At 43.8% G+C, this 18,179-nt stretch overlaps 1 protein-coding gene across 1 annotated transcript; it reads left to right on the forward strand.

Annotated features, from left to right (window-relative positions):
- Positions 1-1,523: 1,523 nt before the first annotated feature.
- Akirin1 (akirin 1) lies at positions 1,524-16,333 on the forward strand. Its single transcript, XM_032898546.1, has 5 exons — positions 1,524-1,872; positions 8,102-8,242; positions 12,621-12,755; positions 13,839-13,910; positions 14,670-16,333. The coding sequence occupies exons 1-5, from the start codon at positions 1,656-1,658 to the stop codon at positions 14,678-14,680; spliced, it is 576 nt and encodes a 191-aa protein (XP_032754437.1). The 5' UTR covers positions 1,524-1,655; the 3' UTR covers positions 14,681-16,333.
- The last annotated feature ends 1,846 nt before the right edge of the window (positions 16,334-18,179 follow it).

Here is an 18,179-nt window from a genome sequence, read left to right on the forward strand (position 1 = left end):
AATAAAGTCACGGGAGTCTACCTTGGGAATTAAAGTGATACACAAAATGGTCTGTCTTCTGCTGAACTGATTCCTTTCAGATAACATCGATTCATCATGACTAGGGTTTCATTTTTCTTTAGCATCCAAAAGGCTCAGAACTAAGTTTTAAATTCAGTTACAGCCATTTGCCGCCAAGATAATTGCGGGTTTTGGCTCTAATGTTTTATTTCTAGATTTTAGTTCAAACCACCTTTACATCTATATAGACACTAAATGTGCTAAAATAAACTTAACATGGGTAGTGTTAAGGGAGGGAGACATGAGGCTTGAATCCCAATATGGCAAAAACAAACAGAAAACCAGCAATTTGGCACACTGTGCTGTCTTATATTTTACAAAAATAAATGTGAAAGTATATGACCTATGTTATGATCTTTAAAGAGTTTGTAGAAATGTAAGAGGATTCAGAGAAAAGCAACGTAAAGAACAGGAGAAGAGGAGGAAGAGGACCATGACGACACAAAGACGACTGGAGATAGTATGCTTTTATTCTCTAATCCCAAGTGTTGAAGTACTTTGACAGCCATCTTGACAATTAAAAATGAGTGTCTGAAATTTGGACTGTTCTGAGAAAATCTGTTACAGTGATAATGTTAAAGCCAGACTACAGGAATCACAGTCACTAATATACGAATAATTACAGAAAGGCTTTGAGAGGGGAGGGGATGTTCAGATCGTTCTATTGATGTGTTTGAAAGCACTTGAGTTACTCCCCAGTGTTTCCTAAAGCAGAACATCCCTGTTTTCTATTCATTTGCAGAATATCCAAAGCATTTTCCAGCCAACAGTATAGCAGAGCATCTCAATGGACCAAGGAAGAACCAGCCTGAGCTGCCAAGTCGGATGAGAAAGCCAACTGCCAAATCAGCTATCAGGGTGAAGTTCCTAACACCCTGGTACCACTTGCCTAGACAGTTGAAGCCAGTGAGTTTTCTGGTAGGCTTTTTTCTTTTAATCCATTTTGCCTAACACATATCCATTTAGTGAGCCGATTAATGGCTGGGTCATCTATCCCTAAAATACATTCATTTGTAACACACCTCCTCCTCCAATTTTGCCCATGATTGCACAGGGTTCGTGGATTAAATAAAGCCTATCCTTAGATAACCCGGCTATGTTTGTGAAGATTTCCTGGGACTCAGAGAAAATCCCTTGATAACCCTTTAGAATCACCTCTTTTATCGGTCACGCGGCCACGGGAACCCGGGTCTCCCCAGGTCTCTCCCATCCCCCCCCAGACCCCTGTCGCGCAGGTGCGAAAGACCTCCTAGGCCACCCCGACAGAGAGGGTAAAGGGGGGCCCTGGGAGGGGCGGGGGCGGGGGTGTTGCTAGGCGACCACGCTCTCCGCCCAGACCGGCCCACTTCTTCCGCAGGGGGCGCAAAGGGCCGAGCCCAGGCTTGCGGGCCTCCTGGAGCGGCCCTTTTCCGGCTTGCTCCCCTCCACCGGGCGGTGGCGCACGCCCGTGACGTCACAGGAGGCGGGGCCAGCGCGGCTGCCGGGTGCCGGAGGCGCCATTGGAGCCGGCTTGGCTTGGGAGCTGTAGCTGAAGAGTTGGGTTCAGGGCTTCCTTTGCTGCCGCGTCTGCGTCTGGTCTCTGGCCCTTCCGCGGGATGGCGTGCGGGGCGACACTGAAACGGCCCATGGAGTTCGAGGCGGCGCTGCTGAGCCCCGGTTCCCCGAAGCGGCGTCGCTGCGCCCCTCTGCCCGGCCCCACTCCGGGCCTCAGGCCCCCGGACGCCGAGCCGCCGCCGTTTCAGATGCAGACGCCGCCGGCGAGCCTCCAGCAGCCTGCCCCTCCCGGCAGCGAGCGTCGCCTTCCAACTCCTGGTAACCTGCGCTGCTGCTGCGGACTTGGCAGGAAGCCAGGCCGGGGCGTGGGGGGCGGGGAGGGTGCGGGGGTCGTAGGCGCCGGCCGAAATTACCTCAGCACCCCATATCAGCCTTGGGAGAAAAAGGAACTGGGGTGCTGCTAGGCCCGGTTGCTTCCGGGGACGAGAGACATCCGGGAAGGGTAGTGGCCCCACAGTGTCGGTTTTCGGGTTTCCTGGAGCTGGAGAGTCTGGGGGGTGGACACAGAGATGAGGTGGGGATACCCCAGGCCACCGAAGACTCTTGGTATCCCTGAAGCCCCTCCTGTCTCCGCTAGTGCGGAACCTCCCCGGAGATTCAGTGGGCCATGGAAAATTGGATTCTGCTCACGAACCCAGCCGTGAGTGGGGCGGGAGACGGATTAGAGGGGAAGGGGCGTGAGTGTATGTAGCCGCCGAACGGTTCTGAAGCTTTTAGGGAGACTTGATTTCTAGAATTCTTTAGGGAGCAGAAACCATCCCAATAGTCATGGAATACGATTCAACCAAACTATTTCTTAGAGGGACTGACCTTGTTTTATTGTATGGCTATTGTCTTGTTTCGGGTATGGCTTGAAGTGGGTAGTTGGTTAGCTAGTATTTGAGAATCCTTAAGTACACAGAGGTTCTGTACTCAAAATTCAAACAGCTAATACAGTGACTCGACCTGAGTAAGGCACTTCATTTTAGCCAAGGCAAAAGGAAGGACTCATGTGACAGTAAAGATGCCTATCATATTGCAGTAGGAGGAGGGAAAGTGCCTCAGCGCTCACATTCAGCAATTTTAAAGGGATCCCAGAAATAATCCCTCAAAAGGATTTGGGCAAGTTGCTTCTTTGTGGGATTTTTTCCTCCTTGTTCCTCAAGCATGAGGAAAACCTGCAATCCCTTTAAATCATTTTCCCCCTTACATCTTTCATTCTCTAGTGCCTCTAGTTTTCATTTCCTCCTTCCTCTGCCTAGCCACCCAAGGATACTGCTGCCACCAGCAGACCTCTCAAGCCTTATCTTTATACCTGTGTTCACTTCTTAACCACACGTTTCCTTTAAACTGCGGCTCCACTCTTTCCACTAGACCTGCTTTCTGTATCTTTTCCTTGAGTTTGTTAATCTCAATAGTCTTTTCCTTCGCTGATTTGTGACAGTGTCTCACTCTCTAGACTGACCTGGAACCCACAGTGTGGCCCAGGCCTGTCTTGAACTCAGCAGTCCTTCTGCCTCAGCCTCACAAGTGGCTGGAATTACAGACTTGTAACCCATCATGGCCGATTCCAAGAATCATTTCTAAATAGAGTCTTACATCCATTACCTAGTCTGACCCACAATGCAATCTTTTCCATTTAAATTCCCTGATGACTTAATGTTATATATAGTCTTACGCACAGAATGACTGAACACTTGGAAGGTTTTTTTTAATTTTGCTTGTTTGTTTTTATGAGGGCCCTAAAAGCAGGGGCAGGCAGGGCTGAGACAGGGAGATCAAGAGAGCTAAAATTCTACACCAGCCAGAGCCACATAAGAAGACCCCATTTCAAAAAGGCAGAGCCATAGATGTCTGTTTGGATAAAATTTTATTTCTTCACTTCCAGCCGAGCTTAGTTGTTTAATGATCATTTTAAAATGTGTTAGAAGACTGACTATGGCAGAGTCTTGTAATGAGGTTGTCTTTGTTGTTGGAGATGCTGGCTTTGAAAACCAGAACCTCTGTTTGCTCTGGGGAAACTAAATGCCCAGAACTGTTGGATTTTGGTTCTGTCAGGCATGAAAGAAACCTGAAGTATTAATATATTACTTAATGCTGTAGCTTAAGTAGAACATGTCATCTGGATAAAGTAGAGATGTTGATAGTTGCTCTACAAATAGACTAAGCGGGTTTGGCATCCCATACTGTAGTCTCAGCACTTGAGAAGCAGAAGTGGGTGCTACAAGCTCAGGGCCAGCCTGGTCTATGTAATGAATTCCAAGCTATTCAGGGCTTATCCAGATGCTATCTCAGAACACCAAATAACAATGATGTCATCTAAGGGGAAAGTGAATTAACAATGGGATGTTTAAAAGTTTCCTTCTCTTCTTCCACCCTTTTTTCGTGGGTGGCTTAGGAAAGACATGTAACCCAAGCTGGATTTAAAAGCATTCAATAGACAGCTAAGGATGACCTTGACCTCTGAACCTCCTGAGCTCTGGTTTTGGGGCAAGTGTTGTTTGATTAAGAGTCAGTCTGTCTTTATTTGAGTAGCATCCCGCTTGTTATTGCTATGTATGTATGCATGAGTTTGAGCTCCTGTTCTTCCTACCTCTACCTCCTGTACACTGAGTGGGATTATGGACTCCTGTTACCATGCCTGCTTTAGGATGGGGGGGGGCATTGAAACAAAATCTTTTGAGGTCAAGAACTCACAAAACTGCACCGGCCTCTGCCTCCTGAAGTGTGCTCCTCCCTCTGCCTCCTGAAGTGTGCTCCTCCACCCGGCTCGTGAGGCTGAGTCCTGAAGGGCTCTTAGTTTCATCTTACAGTAGCTCAGAAACATTAATTTTTTAAAAATTATTTAATGTACAGTGTTATGAGACTGTCAGATTCCTTGGAGCTGAAGCTACAGACAATTATGAGCTGTCATGTGGGTGCTGGGAATTGAACTTGGGTCCTTTGGGAGAGCAGACAATGTTCTTAACCACTGAACCATTTCTCCAGCCCCCAGAAACATTAATTTTAGGGAGAAATTTAGCCTGATAAATAACCTGGAAGCTAAAAGCTAAATAATAATGAGAATCAAGGATTAAGAGCATCATATGTATTATAAAGAAATTTGCATTGTTAAAAATAAACACTTCCTTTTTTAGATGGTCTTCAGAAGAAAATCACAACTGTTTTCCTTCCTTGCAAGAGAGGAATCTTAGACTCTATGTTAGCATTTGGACTTGGTAGTGGATCCTACCAGCCTAGAAGTGTGTGTATCCATTGTTCATTAGCTGCTCAGGAGGCAGGTGGAGTGGCTCGGAGCCTTCTGCCCTCATACTTGTCCTTTCTTGTTTCCTGGCAGTTGCTTACATCCTTGTATTGAATGAATCTGGCAGGTGTGCGCTTGAGGAGTAGGACTTAAGAAAAAAAAGAAGCTTTCCTATCTGCAGGCATCTAGAGCCTGAATTTCATGATCTTGTTAAAGGAAAATGTTACTGTGTTCTAGCATTTAGGCAGAGTTGGTTTACCTAGATGTACAACTACCAAATCATACTATCATTGTGACCAAATCCAGTCATTTGATTCTCATTACCTGTTCAAATGACTTCCTAAAATTGCTCATAGCAAACAAAGAGACATTTTCACCACCTTCCATCCCTGACAAATATGGTTACAAAGCAAAGTATACACTGGAACAGTTTGAATTGGAGAATATAATTTCCTGGTTTTTAGATAGACCTATGTAGCTGGTCGGAACTTGTTGTATAGGCCAGGATGGCCTTGAACTTTGCAGTGATCTTCCTGCTCCCATCCCCACCTCCCAGTATTAGAATTCTAGGCATTCATCACTGTGGATGCAGTCTCTGCTTTTGTTATTGGGGTGCTTTATATTATCTGGGAAAGGACCACAGTGTTATGTCACTGTATATAAAAACTTGAAACCCACATCCTCCTTAGACGCTTGTCTCCAGGAGTAGTTAGTTGCTAATTGGTGTTTCCTGCTTGTTAGCAACTTCTGTTGGTGATGACTGACTCAATCATTTGACTCCTAGCAAACATGGTGTGTTATAATATCACCTTTCTTTGTTTTTCCTGTACTAGATATTGAACATAGATTGCATGAGAAGCCAGTGCTTTATCACTGAGCTGTTTCCTCAGCCTTAACTTTTTTCTTTTTTGTTTGTTTGTTTGTTTGAGTCAGAGTTTTTCTGTGTAACAGCCCTGGCTGTCTTGGAGCTCACTTTGTAGACAAGGCTGGCTTTGAACTACAGAGATCCACCTGTCCTTGCCTCCCAAATGCTGGGATTAGAGGTGTGAACCACCTCTTGCTGAGCTGCTAGGCTGGCTTTCAATTTGCTCTCCACTTTAGGCTTGCCTTGGCCTCAAGGGAGGCTGGGATCACGTTGGCATCACTAGGCTAGGCCTAGCTCAGAAGTGTTTTGGTTTTGAGACCATTCCCGCCTCCAGAATGTTTGTTTGTTTTGAGACAGGGTCTCACTCAGCCAGGCTGAGTTGGAACTCACTGAGTAGCCCAGGCTGACCTTGACCTACCAGTGAGCCTCCTGTTTTATTTCCCAATCACTGAGATTACCAGCTACCAAGCCCAGCTTGTTTGTCAGTTTGGTTTGGTTTGGTTTGGTTTGGTTTGGTTTTGGGTTGTTGTTGTTGTTCTTTGTTTTTTTTGGGGGGGGGCAGGGAGGAGATTTCGGGGGCGGGGAGAGACAGTGTCTCAAACTGGTCTCAAACTGTTCTCAAACTCTGTAATCCAAGATGACTTTGGGTGCCTGATTCTTCTGCTTCCCACCTTCCAAGCTGGGATTACAGGCATGAGTTTACCACCATACTCAGCTCAGAAACTTTTTCTTTAAGAATTTATTTTTATTCTAAAGTGTGTGTGTGTGTGTGTGTGTGTGTGTGTGTGTGTGTGTGTGTGTGAGAGAGAGAGAGAGAGAGAGAGAGAGAGAGAGAGAGAGATTGCTTGCTTGCATGTGAGTGCAGGTGCCTACAGAGCCACTGGGGTCCTCTGGAACTAGTTACAGGTGGTTGTGATCTGCTTAAAATGTGCCTCCTGAGAACTGAACGCAGGTCCTCTGGGAAAACAGTGTTTCTTAACCTCAAAGGCATCTCTCTGGCCCTTTTTTGGGGTTTGGTTTGGTTTAGTTTTGGTTTTGGTTTGGTTGTTTTTTTGAGACAGTTTCTTTCTCTGTGTAACAGCACTGACTGCCCTTAACTCACTTTGTAGACCAGGCTGCCCTTGAACTCAACCAAGATCCACTTGCCTCTGTCTCTTCTGGAATTAAAGGTTTGCACTACCATACCTGGCTCAGAAATACTTTTAATGAGCCTTGATAATCGATCCCAAATAGTAGCCCTCAGCTCCTTCCAGGATGTTGCACATAATGCTTTTTCTATCTACCATCTTCCCCAAAGATCTTTAAGTCTCCTGGAACAAAACCTTAATTGTTAAAGGTCCATTAGTGGTAAGCATAATATAAAGCATAATACTGTGCTTTGTAGATGTAAAACTTAGAGCTACGGCATGGAGATTGCTGTGAGATGAGGGCTAATATGGGCCACAGTCTGTAACCATTTCTCAAAACAAAACAAACAAAAAGAGCCAGACATGGTAACGCACACCTTTAACCTGAGTGCTTGGGAAATAAAGGGGATCCGTCGGGAGGAGTCCATGGTCATCTCAGCTGTACAAGATCAAGGCCAGGGTAGGCTACATGAGACTCTGTCACTAAAAACAAAACAAATTAAGAATAACACAGTTTATTTTACTTTAAATCGTACTGGTGAATCCAGCAAAATGCAGGTCTGACTTGTTTGCTTACCAAACAGGAAAAAGTAAAGGAAACTGGATGACAGGCATAACTAGCAAATTCTTATTTTAGGAATTAAACTTTTCTGAGATTTATTTATTTTTACTTTATGTTCATGAGTGTTTCCTACAAGTATGAGCCACTTGCACAACAAATACTCGTGTACACTGGGCCACCTCACCAGCTCCACAGTCAGGATATGAACTATGTCTTAAGCTATAGGACTGATCCATACACTATAACATTTACCTGTTAACATAAGGGTAAGGAAAAGACCTATATGATAAAGGGAATATTTAGTCAGAATACCATCTTTGAGCTGAGGATGTATCTCATTGGTAGATTGCTTGCCTAACATTTAAGGCTTCAAGTTTGAACCCCAGCATCTTATAGAATAAAGTAATAAGACTTTTCTTGCCAATCTTCTCAAGGAAGTTTGTGAGTAGAAAGTTTGAAGAAGGGCTGGAGAGACAGCTCAGCGGTTTAGAGCACTGACTGCTCTTCCAAAGGTCCTGAGTTCAATTCCCACAACCACATGGTGACTCACAACCATCTGTAATGGAATCCAATGTCCTCTTCTGGTGTGTCTGAAGACAGCTACAGTGTACTCACATACATAAAATAAATAGATCTTTGGGAAAAAAAGAGAAAGTTTGAAGAAATGACCATAAAATGAATATTCAAGTTCGTTTTCTTTTTTTTACTAGAGCAAATTTTTCAGAACATAAAACAAGAATATAATCGTTACCAGAGATGGAGGCATTTAGAAGTTGTTCTCAGTCAGAGTGAAGCCTGTACTTCAGAAAGCCAATCTCCCTCCTCGGCACTCACTGCACCAAGCTCTCCAGGTAAGCACACTTCTTCAGGGGCTGTGGCTGGGTTTGGTGGTTCACACCCACAATCCTAGCATATTTTGGAGGCTAAGGCCAGAATTACGCATTTGAGACCAGTTAGTGATGCCTAGCAAGATCCTGTCTGAAAACTTTAGCTGCATTGTGTCCTTTAGCCATTCGTGCTGCATTGCCTTTCCTCCCCGTGACAGTGTACCTGACAGGAGCAACTTCAGGCAGAATGAATGGTTTTGTTTTGGCTCATGGTTTCAGGCGGTATTGTCCTTTGTGGCGGCCAGGCATGGTGAAGTGGCTCAGATCCTTCAGTGTACCTATGACTTCCTCCTCATATGGTATAGACCAGGAAATGGGGGGTGACATGGGACCAGATACAGACAGAAACTTCAAATGCCTGTCCCAGTGCCTATTTGCACCTGCCAGGCCTCATCATTTTTTTTAAATTATTTATTATATATACAGCTACACTGTAGCTGTCTTCAGACACACCAGAAGAGGGCATCAGATCCCATTACAGATGGTTGTGAGCCACCATGTGGTTGCTGGGAATTGAACTCAGGACCTCTGGAAGAGCAGTCGGTGCTCTTAACCACTGAGCCGTCTCTCCAGCCTCAGGCCTCATCTTTTAAAAGACACAACAGCCTTCAAACTGATACCACAAGCTCGGAATCAGGCACTTAAAACATTGGCTGTGGAGAGTGTTCTAGATTCAACCCAACTATGGAGCTAAGTTATTTATTTAAACCTACTAACTAAGTTTTAGGACAACATTTTCACTTTGAGGTTTTGTTTTTTGACCTAGACAAGTTGTTAATAAGCTAGAGTCTCACATACAGCCCTGGCTAGCCTGCAACTCCCAAAGATCCTCTTGCCTTTGTCTCCTGGGTGCCAGAATCAGAGTTGTGTGTCACCATGCCTGGTCCTGTTTTGTTGTCTAGACAAAGCCTCAGTATATCCTTGGCTGGTCTGCAGCCTGGGCTGTCCTTCGATGTGTGGCAGTCTTCTTGCATGCTCTTGAGCCATCACGCCCACAAAGGTTTACCATCCGTGGCTCATGTGCATTAACGTTATTTCAGATGCATAAGTGCAGTCACATGTGGCTACTGCATTAGCATGCAACTGTAGAACATTTTAGACACTTTGTTTTAGAAAGTTCTCTTGGACAGTCCTGCTTCCTAACCTTGACCTGTGGTTCGTGGGGCTGTGCTCAAACTTCTCAGGCTTTGATGTTGTCACTTAGTGAACTAGGCTTCCTTGCTATGTCCCTATAAATGGTCAGCAGGCCAGTGTCACCAACCTGTAGAAAAATCTGTTTCCTCAAAATATTAAATTTCTTAACAGTTTAAAATTTAAAAATTATCTCGCTTAAAAGTTATTGCCTGGGACCTGGCTATCTTAGCACTCAGGAAGTAGTGCCAGGCAGATCAGGCAGATCTTGGTGAGTTAAAGACCAACCTGATTTACATAGTGAGTTCCAGACAGCCAGGGCTATGCAGAGAAGAGACCCTGACTTTTTTTTTTTTTTTTTTAAAGGGTGGTAGTTCAAAGAGGAGTGAAAGAGAGAGGAGATTGTCTCCTAATAAATTAGTGGTTTTGAGAAGCTTGGTGGGCAGGAAGAGTAAGGAGCTGTTTAGTGGGTAAAGGTTTTTTTACTTTGAGGATGGCAGGAATGTTTTAGAACTAGGGGAAGTAGCACAGCATGATGACCATACTGAATGCCACTGACATTTTCACTTTCAAATGGCTAATCCCATGTTTCCGAATTACTCTGCAGTGCTGAGGATCAATCCAGAGCTTTGTGCAAAAGTGTTCTACTACTAGCTGCATAGCCAGTTCCCCTCCCTCCCAATAGTATTTTAATCTGTATTCACTTTCTTTGTGGGTGTTTTGTGTGCATATATGTCCTGATACTATGTGAGTGCCTAGTGCCAGCAGAGGCTAGAAGAGGGCATCAGATCCTCTGGAACTGGAATTAGATGGTTATAAGCAACCACGTGGATGTTGGGAATTAAACCAGGGTTCTCTAGAATTGTACCCAATGAGTGATTTTAATTGCTGAGCCATCCACTCCAGCCTCTTAAATATTATTGTTTATTTTTGTTTTTTCAAAACAGGCTTTCTCTATGTAGCACTGACTGTCCTAGAACTCTCTTTGTAGACCAGGCTAGCCTCTCGAAGTCACAGAGATCCACCTTCCTAGAGTGCCAGGATTAAAGGTGTGAACCACACCTGTCTATGGAAATGTTATTTTAAATGAGACAGGAATCTTAGAGAGCAAGGGTGAAGTTTTATTTTGTTTTTTAATTTGGGGACAGAATCTTACTAGTTGTCTAATATTTGTTTTGGTAAATTCTTACCCTATACTCCATAGGATCTGGGCTCCTATGAACCAACAGGGAAATAAATATTTTTAATATATGTAAATATAAACAGATAAGAATTTTTATTACGGGGTTGGGTATTTAGCTCAGTGGTAGAGCGCTTGCCTGGCAAGAGCAAGGCCCTGGGTTCGGTCCCCAGCTCCGAGATAAAGAAAAAAAGAAAAAAGAAAAGAATTTTTATTACATTTATTTATATTAGGCAGATGTACTTATGCCATGGCGTGCATGTGGTAGTCAGAGGACAATTTGTAGGAGTTGGTTCTCCTGTACACAGCCTGGGTTCACTCACACTCAGGTCCTCGGGCTTGTTGGCAAATGCCTTTCCCATTGAGCCATCTCACTGACCCAAGAATTTTAAAGTAGTGGAGAATGTGACTAGAGAAATGATTACAGATGATGGGTGCCCAGTGTTTTGGTCATGTTTTATTTGTAAAGGAAAAAAAAAAAACTTAATTTAGTTTAAGAAAAAAAAAACACAGGGTTTGTTGTATCAGGGTGATGAGTATCTTAAACACTGACTAGAATGAAGAAAGATTCTAGACTAATTTGTGGGGATAAGCTGGGCTATGGCTTGATCTTTCTGCTGATTTATAAGGCTGCTGCTTCACCAGCAGCAGGAAGTTCTGTGGTTCTGTTCCTCCAGTCGATAGCTCCGCTCCAGAATCGGGCTATAATTATGCTGTTGCTCAATTCCAGAGTATAAGCTTTCTGTATAACCTTTATCCCTCTCATTTTGCTGAATACTCTGAACCTGATTGATAAAAACTAATTCACATCTGAGATAATAGATCCCAAGAAGCTGAAAATTACAGTTTTGATGTTCACGCCCTCTGCTGGTAAAGTGACTAGGAAAACTGAGAAAGACATTTAGGGAAGAGATTCATTAAGTAGCAGAGAATGACCTGACTTTAAGGCTCCATTTTGGCCGTGCTGTGTTTATAGGAGTCTGATGAATCACAAGAGGAGCATGAGTTAATAAAAGTGTAATGGCTGGCTAAAAATGTGGCTCCAGTTGGTAGACTGCTTGCTTAGCGTGCATGAAGCCCTGGGTGGAATCTTCAGCACAGGATAAACCAGCACAGTAATCCCAGTATTTGAGGAGGTAGAGGCAGAGGATCAGAAATTAAAGGTTATTTGAGGTTACTAATAAGTTCAAGGCCAGCCTAGACGTCTTGAGACCATTTCTAAAAGGAAGTGGTAAGGGTTAGTATTAGTGACTTGTTTTATATTGTTGAGCAAATCTAAAGGTCCTGAGCCACATAGTCCTATGTCTATAAAATCATTTGTGGATCCTAAAAGTAAAAGACACTGGGCCCTTACCTGCTACAGAATTAAATGATCAGAAAGTGTATTTTTGATGTTTGTTTTCAGTCAGACAGACACTTAAAATCTCATGTCCACAGGGGTCACAAGTGCTCCAGGATAGCAGTGAATGAATTCCAAAACAAAATCACAAATTTAAAATAGAGGGGCAGGGTGTGGTAGCACATGCCTTTAATCCCAGCTTCGGGAAGGCAAAGGCAGGCAGATCTCTGTGACTTTGAGGACAGCCTGGCCTACAGAGTGAGTTCCTCTGCTCTGCTCTATACTGAGAAACAGTCTCAAAACAAAACAAAACAAAAGCCAGACGTCAGCTCACCTCTGTAATCTTATCACTTAGAGACGTGGAGATAGGCAAGATCCACAGGACTTGCTAAGTAGCCAGGCTAGTAGCCATCTAAAGCCAAGAGTATTTATATGAAGGTTGTTCATTCTGAGCCACAGAACTGGAGTATGTTGTTAGAGATAAGCAGTCTGGGGCCTGGGTGGAGCCTAGTACTAAGCAGATACTCTACCCATCTTTTATTTGCATTTAGAGTCAGGGTCTTGTTAAGTTTCCTGTGTGTGCCTTAAACTCTGTTCCTCTTGCCTTTAGGATTGCTGGGGTTATTGGCATGTGCTTGTATTTGTTTTATATTTATATAGTAGTACCCAGCTTGTATTTATATTTTTGCCAGGTGCTTTCTGGATGAAGAAGGACCAGCCCACCTTTACCCTTCGACAAGTGGGAATAATATGTGAGCGTCTCTTAAAAGACTATGAAGATAAAGTCCGGGAGGAGTATGAGCAGATCCTCAGTACCAAACTGGCAGGTAGGCTGAGACATGGGGTGCTGTGCCGCTGGCACAGCTCAGGAAAGAAGGCTTCGTGCAGGGGATGTTATGGGATTGTGAGCACTGAGGCTACTCTTTGGTGCTGCTGTGGTGTTGTTTTTACATCATATGAAAGAACTCATTTGCATTTCTGAAAGTAGATAAGCCAAGCTCTTGTAAGATAGGCATTGAGTAGGCCAACAGCTGGCGAACAGGTGGTTGGTCTGTGGTTCTTCCTAACAGGTGTCAGGATGGGTACAGTGCAGTGTTCTGACTTCTGCAGGAGAGTCACTTTGTTGCTGTATAAGTTGAGCACTCTAGCAAGTATAGGTCAGCTGAGGCCAGAGAACAGGGGATCCCAGTGTGATAGAGAATAGTAGAGCCTAGAGAGTGCCTCAGCACTTAGGCTTTCTGCTCCCCCAGAGGACCTGAGGTCTTTTCCCAGCACCGATGTTGGATGGCTCAGGACTACCTACAGCTACAGCTGATCCAGCACTCTCTGGACTCGGGCATGTGCATTCAAATGTACGTACCAACAAACATGTGGCCCATATATAGATACACACAATTTAAAAAATAATGATAAGCCTGGAGCTTACTGTGTGGACCAGGCTAGCCTTAAACTCACAGCAATCCTCCTGTGTCCAGTCCCCTCAAAAAATGGGATTCCAAGCATGAACCACCAGGCTCAGCTTTTTTTTCATCTTAGCTTTCTTAGTTGGGATTCTGCTGTTCCCATTTGCTTACAAAAGTCCTCTTACTGATCCCACTGTAATTCCACTTGCTCATGCTTTCATTTTATGACAGGACTTCAGGGGGTTGGGGATTTAGCTCAGTGGTAGAGTGCTTGCCTAGGAAGCGCAAGTCCCTGGGTTCGGTCCCCAGCTCCGGAAAAAAAAAAAAAAGAAAAGGACTTCAGAAACCCAAGTTCCTATATCCCTGTTACAGGAGAGGAAAGGGAATGTTTGAGTAAAGAATAGAGAATGCCAACAGGGAAGACGGGCCATCCTGCTTCCTAAATTGCCTGAGGGGTTAGGGACGGGTTTCTGAGATAAGTATACACTCTTTCTTATGTCTTCACAGAACAGTATGAATCATTTGTGAAGTTCACGCATGATCAGATCATGCGACGATATGGGACAAGGCCAACAAGCTGTAAGTATACCACTTTTTTTTTTTTAAATGTCTAGTTCTAAGAACTTGATTTTGCTTGGTAGTATTTCGTGTACTGAGAGCAAAAGGCCCATGATGGTTGCTCTTGCAGAGGGCGCAGGCTCTTTATGTGGGTTCCCAGCACCCATATGGTGGCTCACAACCACTTATTTTATAATTTCAGATCCAAGAGCTCTCCTGACCTCTAAGGGCACTGCCACACATGCAGGACACAAACATATGCAGGCAAAACAGTCATGCACATAAATCAATCTAAAAAATCATTGTTTATAGGCCCCGTAAAGTAAAATAGTTAAGAATACCCTGGTATCCAGTACAGTGTCAAACCAAATCTTAATTTTACATAATCCTCACAGTATCCTATAAGGTACAACTTGTAATATTAACCCCAATTTATTGGTAAGGACAATACTTAGAAATGTTAGATAATTTGCTCAAGTTTCTGTAGTTAGCCAATATTGGCTACAGTCATCTGTCTCTTAACATCGGTTTCTTCGTTAATGTTTTCCCCCAGAAATGCAGTCCAGTTATTGATGGATGTTGATTTATCCTATGAGTGACCAAAATTTCTTAATTCTAAATATTTGAAGTACTGGAAACACGTTTCTTAAATTCTTGAAGTTTAGTACTTTTGACTTGGTAGCTCCTGCTATTTGATCGGTCACTACTAGCGTATATTTTTTTTAAAACTGAGCCTGTGTCTTCATTCCCTTCTATTTGTCTTCTAATCCTAATTTGCAGATGTATCCTGAAGCCTTCTTGCCTATCTGGGTACCAGATGTGACCTCAAGAGATGGCTGCTGTACACTTTTTGCAACTGGTTTGATATCACATTTCAGCTCCAACTTTGCATCCTGAGAACACTTAAATGTTTCTGCAGGTCCATTTTATACAACTTGAAAGACCTTAAAACTTTCTGGTTGCCACAAGCATATCTTTCTTTTCTGCTCATCCACTAAACAGCTGTGCCCTACTGTGATAGGTTTTCCAGACAAAAGTACCTGGAACAGCAGTTTAGCAAAGAATGCCTTCGGTGGCACTCAACATGTGGAGTCTCCCCAAGCACAGCTCTGTGAGAAGTGTGAGTGTGTGCGTGTGTGTGTCTGTGTTTTAAGTTATTATTTGTATTGTGCAAAACTTTTTTTGATCTTGGGGATTCTGGCTGTGAATTTGATGCACGACAATTATGGTTAAAAACATTTTCTTGGTCTACAGAAGATCATTAATGTTTGGTGACCATATAAGTTGTAACAGTGGGTTGTTTATGTGTAGGTATTATCGTTAAATACAGGGACTGTTTCCAGGCACAGAATTTGAATCGTAAGTTAGGATGGACATTAGACGTGATTATGATGATATAGGGAAGGTCTGCAGTCCTGAATCTGCAAATCCATGGTGAGAAATTAGAACAAACTGGAGACAGGCCATCAGTATATGGACTCTGCCTAGCTGTGCTGGAAAAATACTTTGACTCCAAGCCTTAAAATACCCTGTGGAGTCTGAGCTCACCTCATTCATACAGTCACGGAGCTCCCTGGACGCTGAACTTCTACAGGGAGAAGATCTCCCCTGGAGCAGAAGATCAGGGTGTGCTCGGAGCGTGTAACAGGAGTGCGGGGCTGGGCCAGGCTCGCAGCACTGCTACGTGGGAGGAGCCACTCACCTTTGCATCAGTTTCAACATAGAATCTGGAGCCTTTGTCCAGGTTCCCCCAAATTCTCCTAAGGTGTCCGTGATCAACTGTTAGAGCTTGGTTTTGGCAATACCCTGCCTGAAGTTGCTTATTGGCTGCTCTTTGCCTTGATCCCAAGGCTGTGAGCAGAAAGCAGCCTCTGTTTTGAGGAGGTGGGAGTTAAGTATACATTTATTTTTACTGTGACTTGTTCAGGACCACATTTTACAAAATGCCTTGTTTCCTTTACTATTGTTTTGGAAAGGAAAGTTTTATGAAAACTGTTTTAGTTTGAATATAGAATAGTTTTATTAATTACGGCTTTATTTTGGAAAAATCTTGAGTTTTAATTCAAATGTTTGCCAATACCTTCCAAAGTAAGGTGATATTCAGAGACAGTTGTTGTGATCAGCTGGCTTGCGGACATTTCTGGGGTATTCACATTTGAAGATTCCTTATTAATGAATGTCTTTGACTTAAATCTAACCAAAAACTGCAACATTATTCTTTGTACATTTTCATTATATAGTGTTAACAAGCTTAGTTGCAAACAAATAAAATACTTAAGCTATTTGTTTACCTTTCTTCTTGATACTGTGGTGGCGTTTAGTTCAGGTAACTCTGTAAGGCTGCTATAATCCTTTCCACGGTTCAACACCCTGTTGGAGATTCACAGACTCCGAGAGCCCACCAGTGCGCTTTTAATAATTAAAGAATGACTGACTCACCTAAAGGACAGTTTGTTTCCTCTCTTCTTTCTCTAGTAGTTCCTTGTTCCCTGAAAAGGAGCCATCATAATGGCTGTGGTGGGGTGGAGGTGGGGGGTTAAGGCCTGTGAGGATGCCAAGACCTGAAGGCTGCTTACCCCGAGGCCTATTAGACGCCTGGGTGCTGTGCTTCCTTACAAAACATTCCATCCAGTGGCTTCTCATGATTAACAGTCATGCCACCCTCTCAACTGCTAGAAGCGCCCGCAGGCTGTTTTTAGGTTACCCTTTGGGGCACCGAGTATGATACCACTGTGGTTGGCATTAGGGAAACGAGGCTACACATTTGAGATCTGGAAGCCTGTGGGACTTTGAAGTTCAAGGTCATTCTTAGCTATAGCATTCAAGGCCAACCTGAATTGTGTGACTACATGAGACCCTGTATGTATAAGTGAGCACATGTGTATGTGCGTGCGTGCGTGCGTGCGTGCGTGCGTGCGTGCGTGCGTGCGTGCGTGTGTGTGTGTGTGTATTAGCTTCATCCTGACTTCTAGGGCTAGAACTTGAGGGTACTTCCCAGGTAGGAAAATTCTGTTGTCCTATGGAAATCCTGACTTAATAATAAAACCTACAAAAACTACAAGGGTGCATTGGAATGTGTGATTTTAGAAAAACCTGTATGGGGAACTAGTTACATTGGCTATGTAGACTCACCTGTGTTTTAATATTTTCTGTCTTTTTGAAAGTACTGGGGATTATACACGGGCTAGGCGAGGGCACTGCTCCACTACTGTATTTCTCCCTTTTTTTTAACATCGTAAGCTTAAAGGGTGGGAGTAAAAATAACTCTTCCTACTTTGAAATCAGAGGACAAAGAGAGTACCAGGTAATACAAGAATGGGGTTAGAGTAGACCTGGGGTGCAGCACCCTTGGTAGAGTGCTTGTCTGGTGTGCACAAAACCCTGGGTTTCGTCTCTGGCACTGAATAAAAGCAAACGTGCATGCACCTCTCTTAGAATGGGGACGTAAGAGGTGGTCCTTAGCTGCATCATTAAGTTGGAAGCTTGTACTATGTTGAGAGCTGGTCTGACAAGTAGTGAAGCTCCCTTGCAGAGACACCCAGGTTTTGTTCCCAGAAACCACTTGGGTAACAAAGAATGGAGCTTGAGGCACACCTGTCTGTTTTTTGTTTTGTTTTGTTTTTTTGTTTTTTTACTTGATTATTTGTTTCACATCATGCACTCCAGTCTTACACTGGTCATTTCCCTGTCCCCTCATATTCACCCTTGCTACCTCCCCCACCCCCCAAAAAAAACACAACAAAGAAAACCGTATACTTGGAAGCTATAGCATGTCAGTGTGTCCCGTAGTATATGCCTTTGTCTGCATCTATTCACTTGTGAATATTCATTGCAATGAGTCACTGATCTGGTTGGAGATCTCTGGTTTCTGACATGATCATGGAGACTCCTCCCAGCTACCCTGTTGTTGCCCTGGGTCCTGGAGATTCTGAGGCTTTGGAGCAGGAGAACTGGTCCTTCCACGTGTTCCAGCTGTTAGTGGGATGGGCCTGGGTAGCCGAGCTACCCAATGTAGACTTTTTATAGGAAAACCAGGTTCACATGTTAAAGGGCAGAGAGGGGAGCAGTTGGCAAGGTATTATCAGATAACCTTTAAGCTGATTGGTCCCGAGTAAGGTGGATGGATGAACATTATATTATAATGTTTTGGCTTATTAGTAGCATTCTTTGGTATCAGCCACAAAAACCATAGTGAGCCCATACCTAAGTGTAGGAAGGGATGCCTGGTGGTCAGCTCTGACTCAAGCCACTTTAGACGTAACGGTTCATATTGACCTTTGACTTGATGGG

The sequence above is a fragment of the Rattus rattus genome, chromosome 1, assembly GCF_011064425.1.
Source record: "Rattus rattus isolate New Zealand chromosome 1, Rrattus_CSIRO_v1, whole genome shotgun sequence".
Taxonomy (NCBI): Eukaryota; Metazoa; Chordata; class Mammalia; order Rodentia; family Muridae; genus Rattus; species Rattus rattus.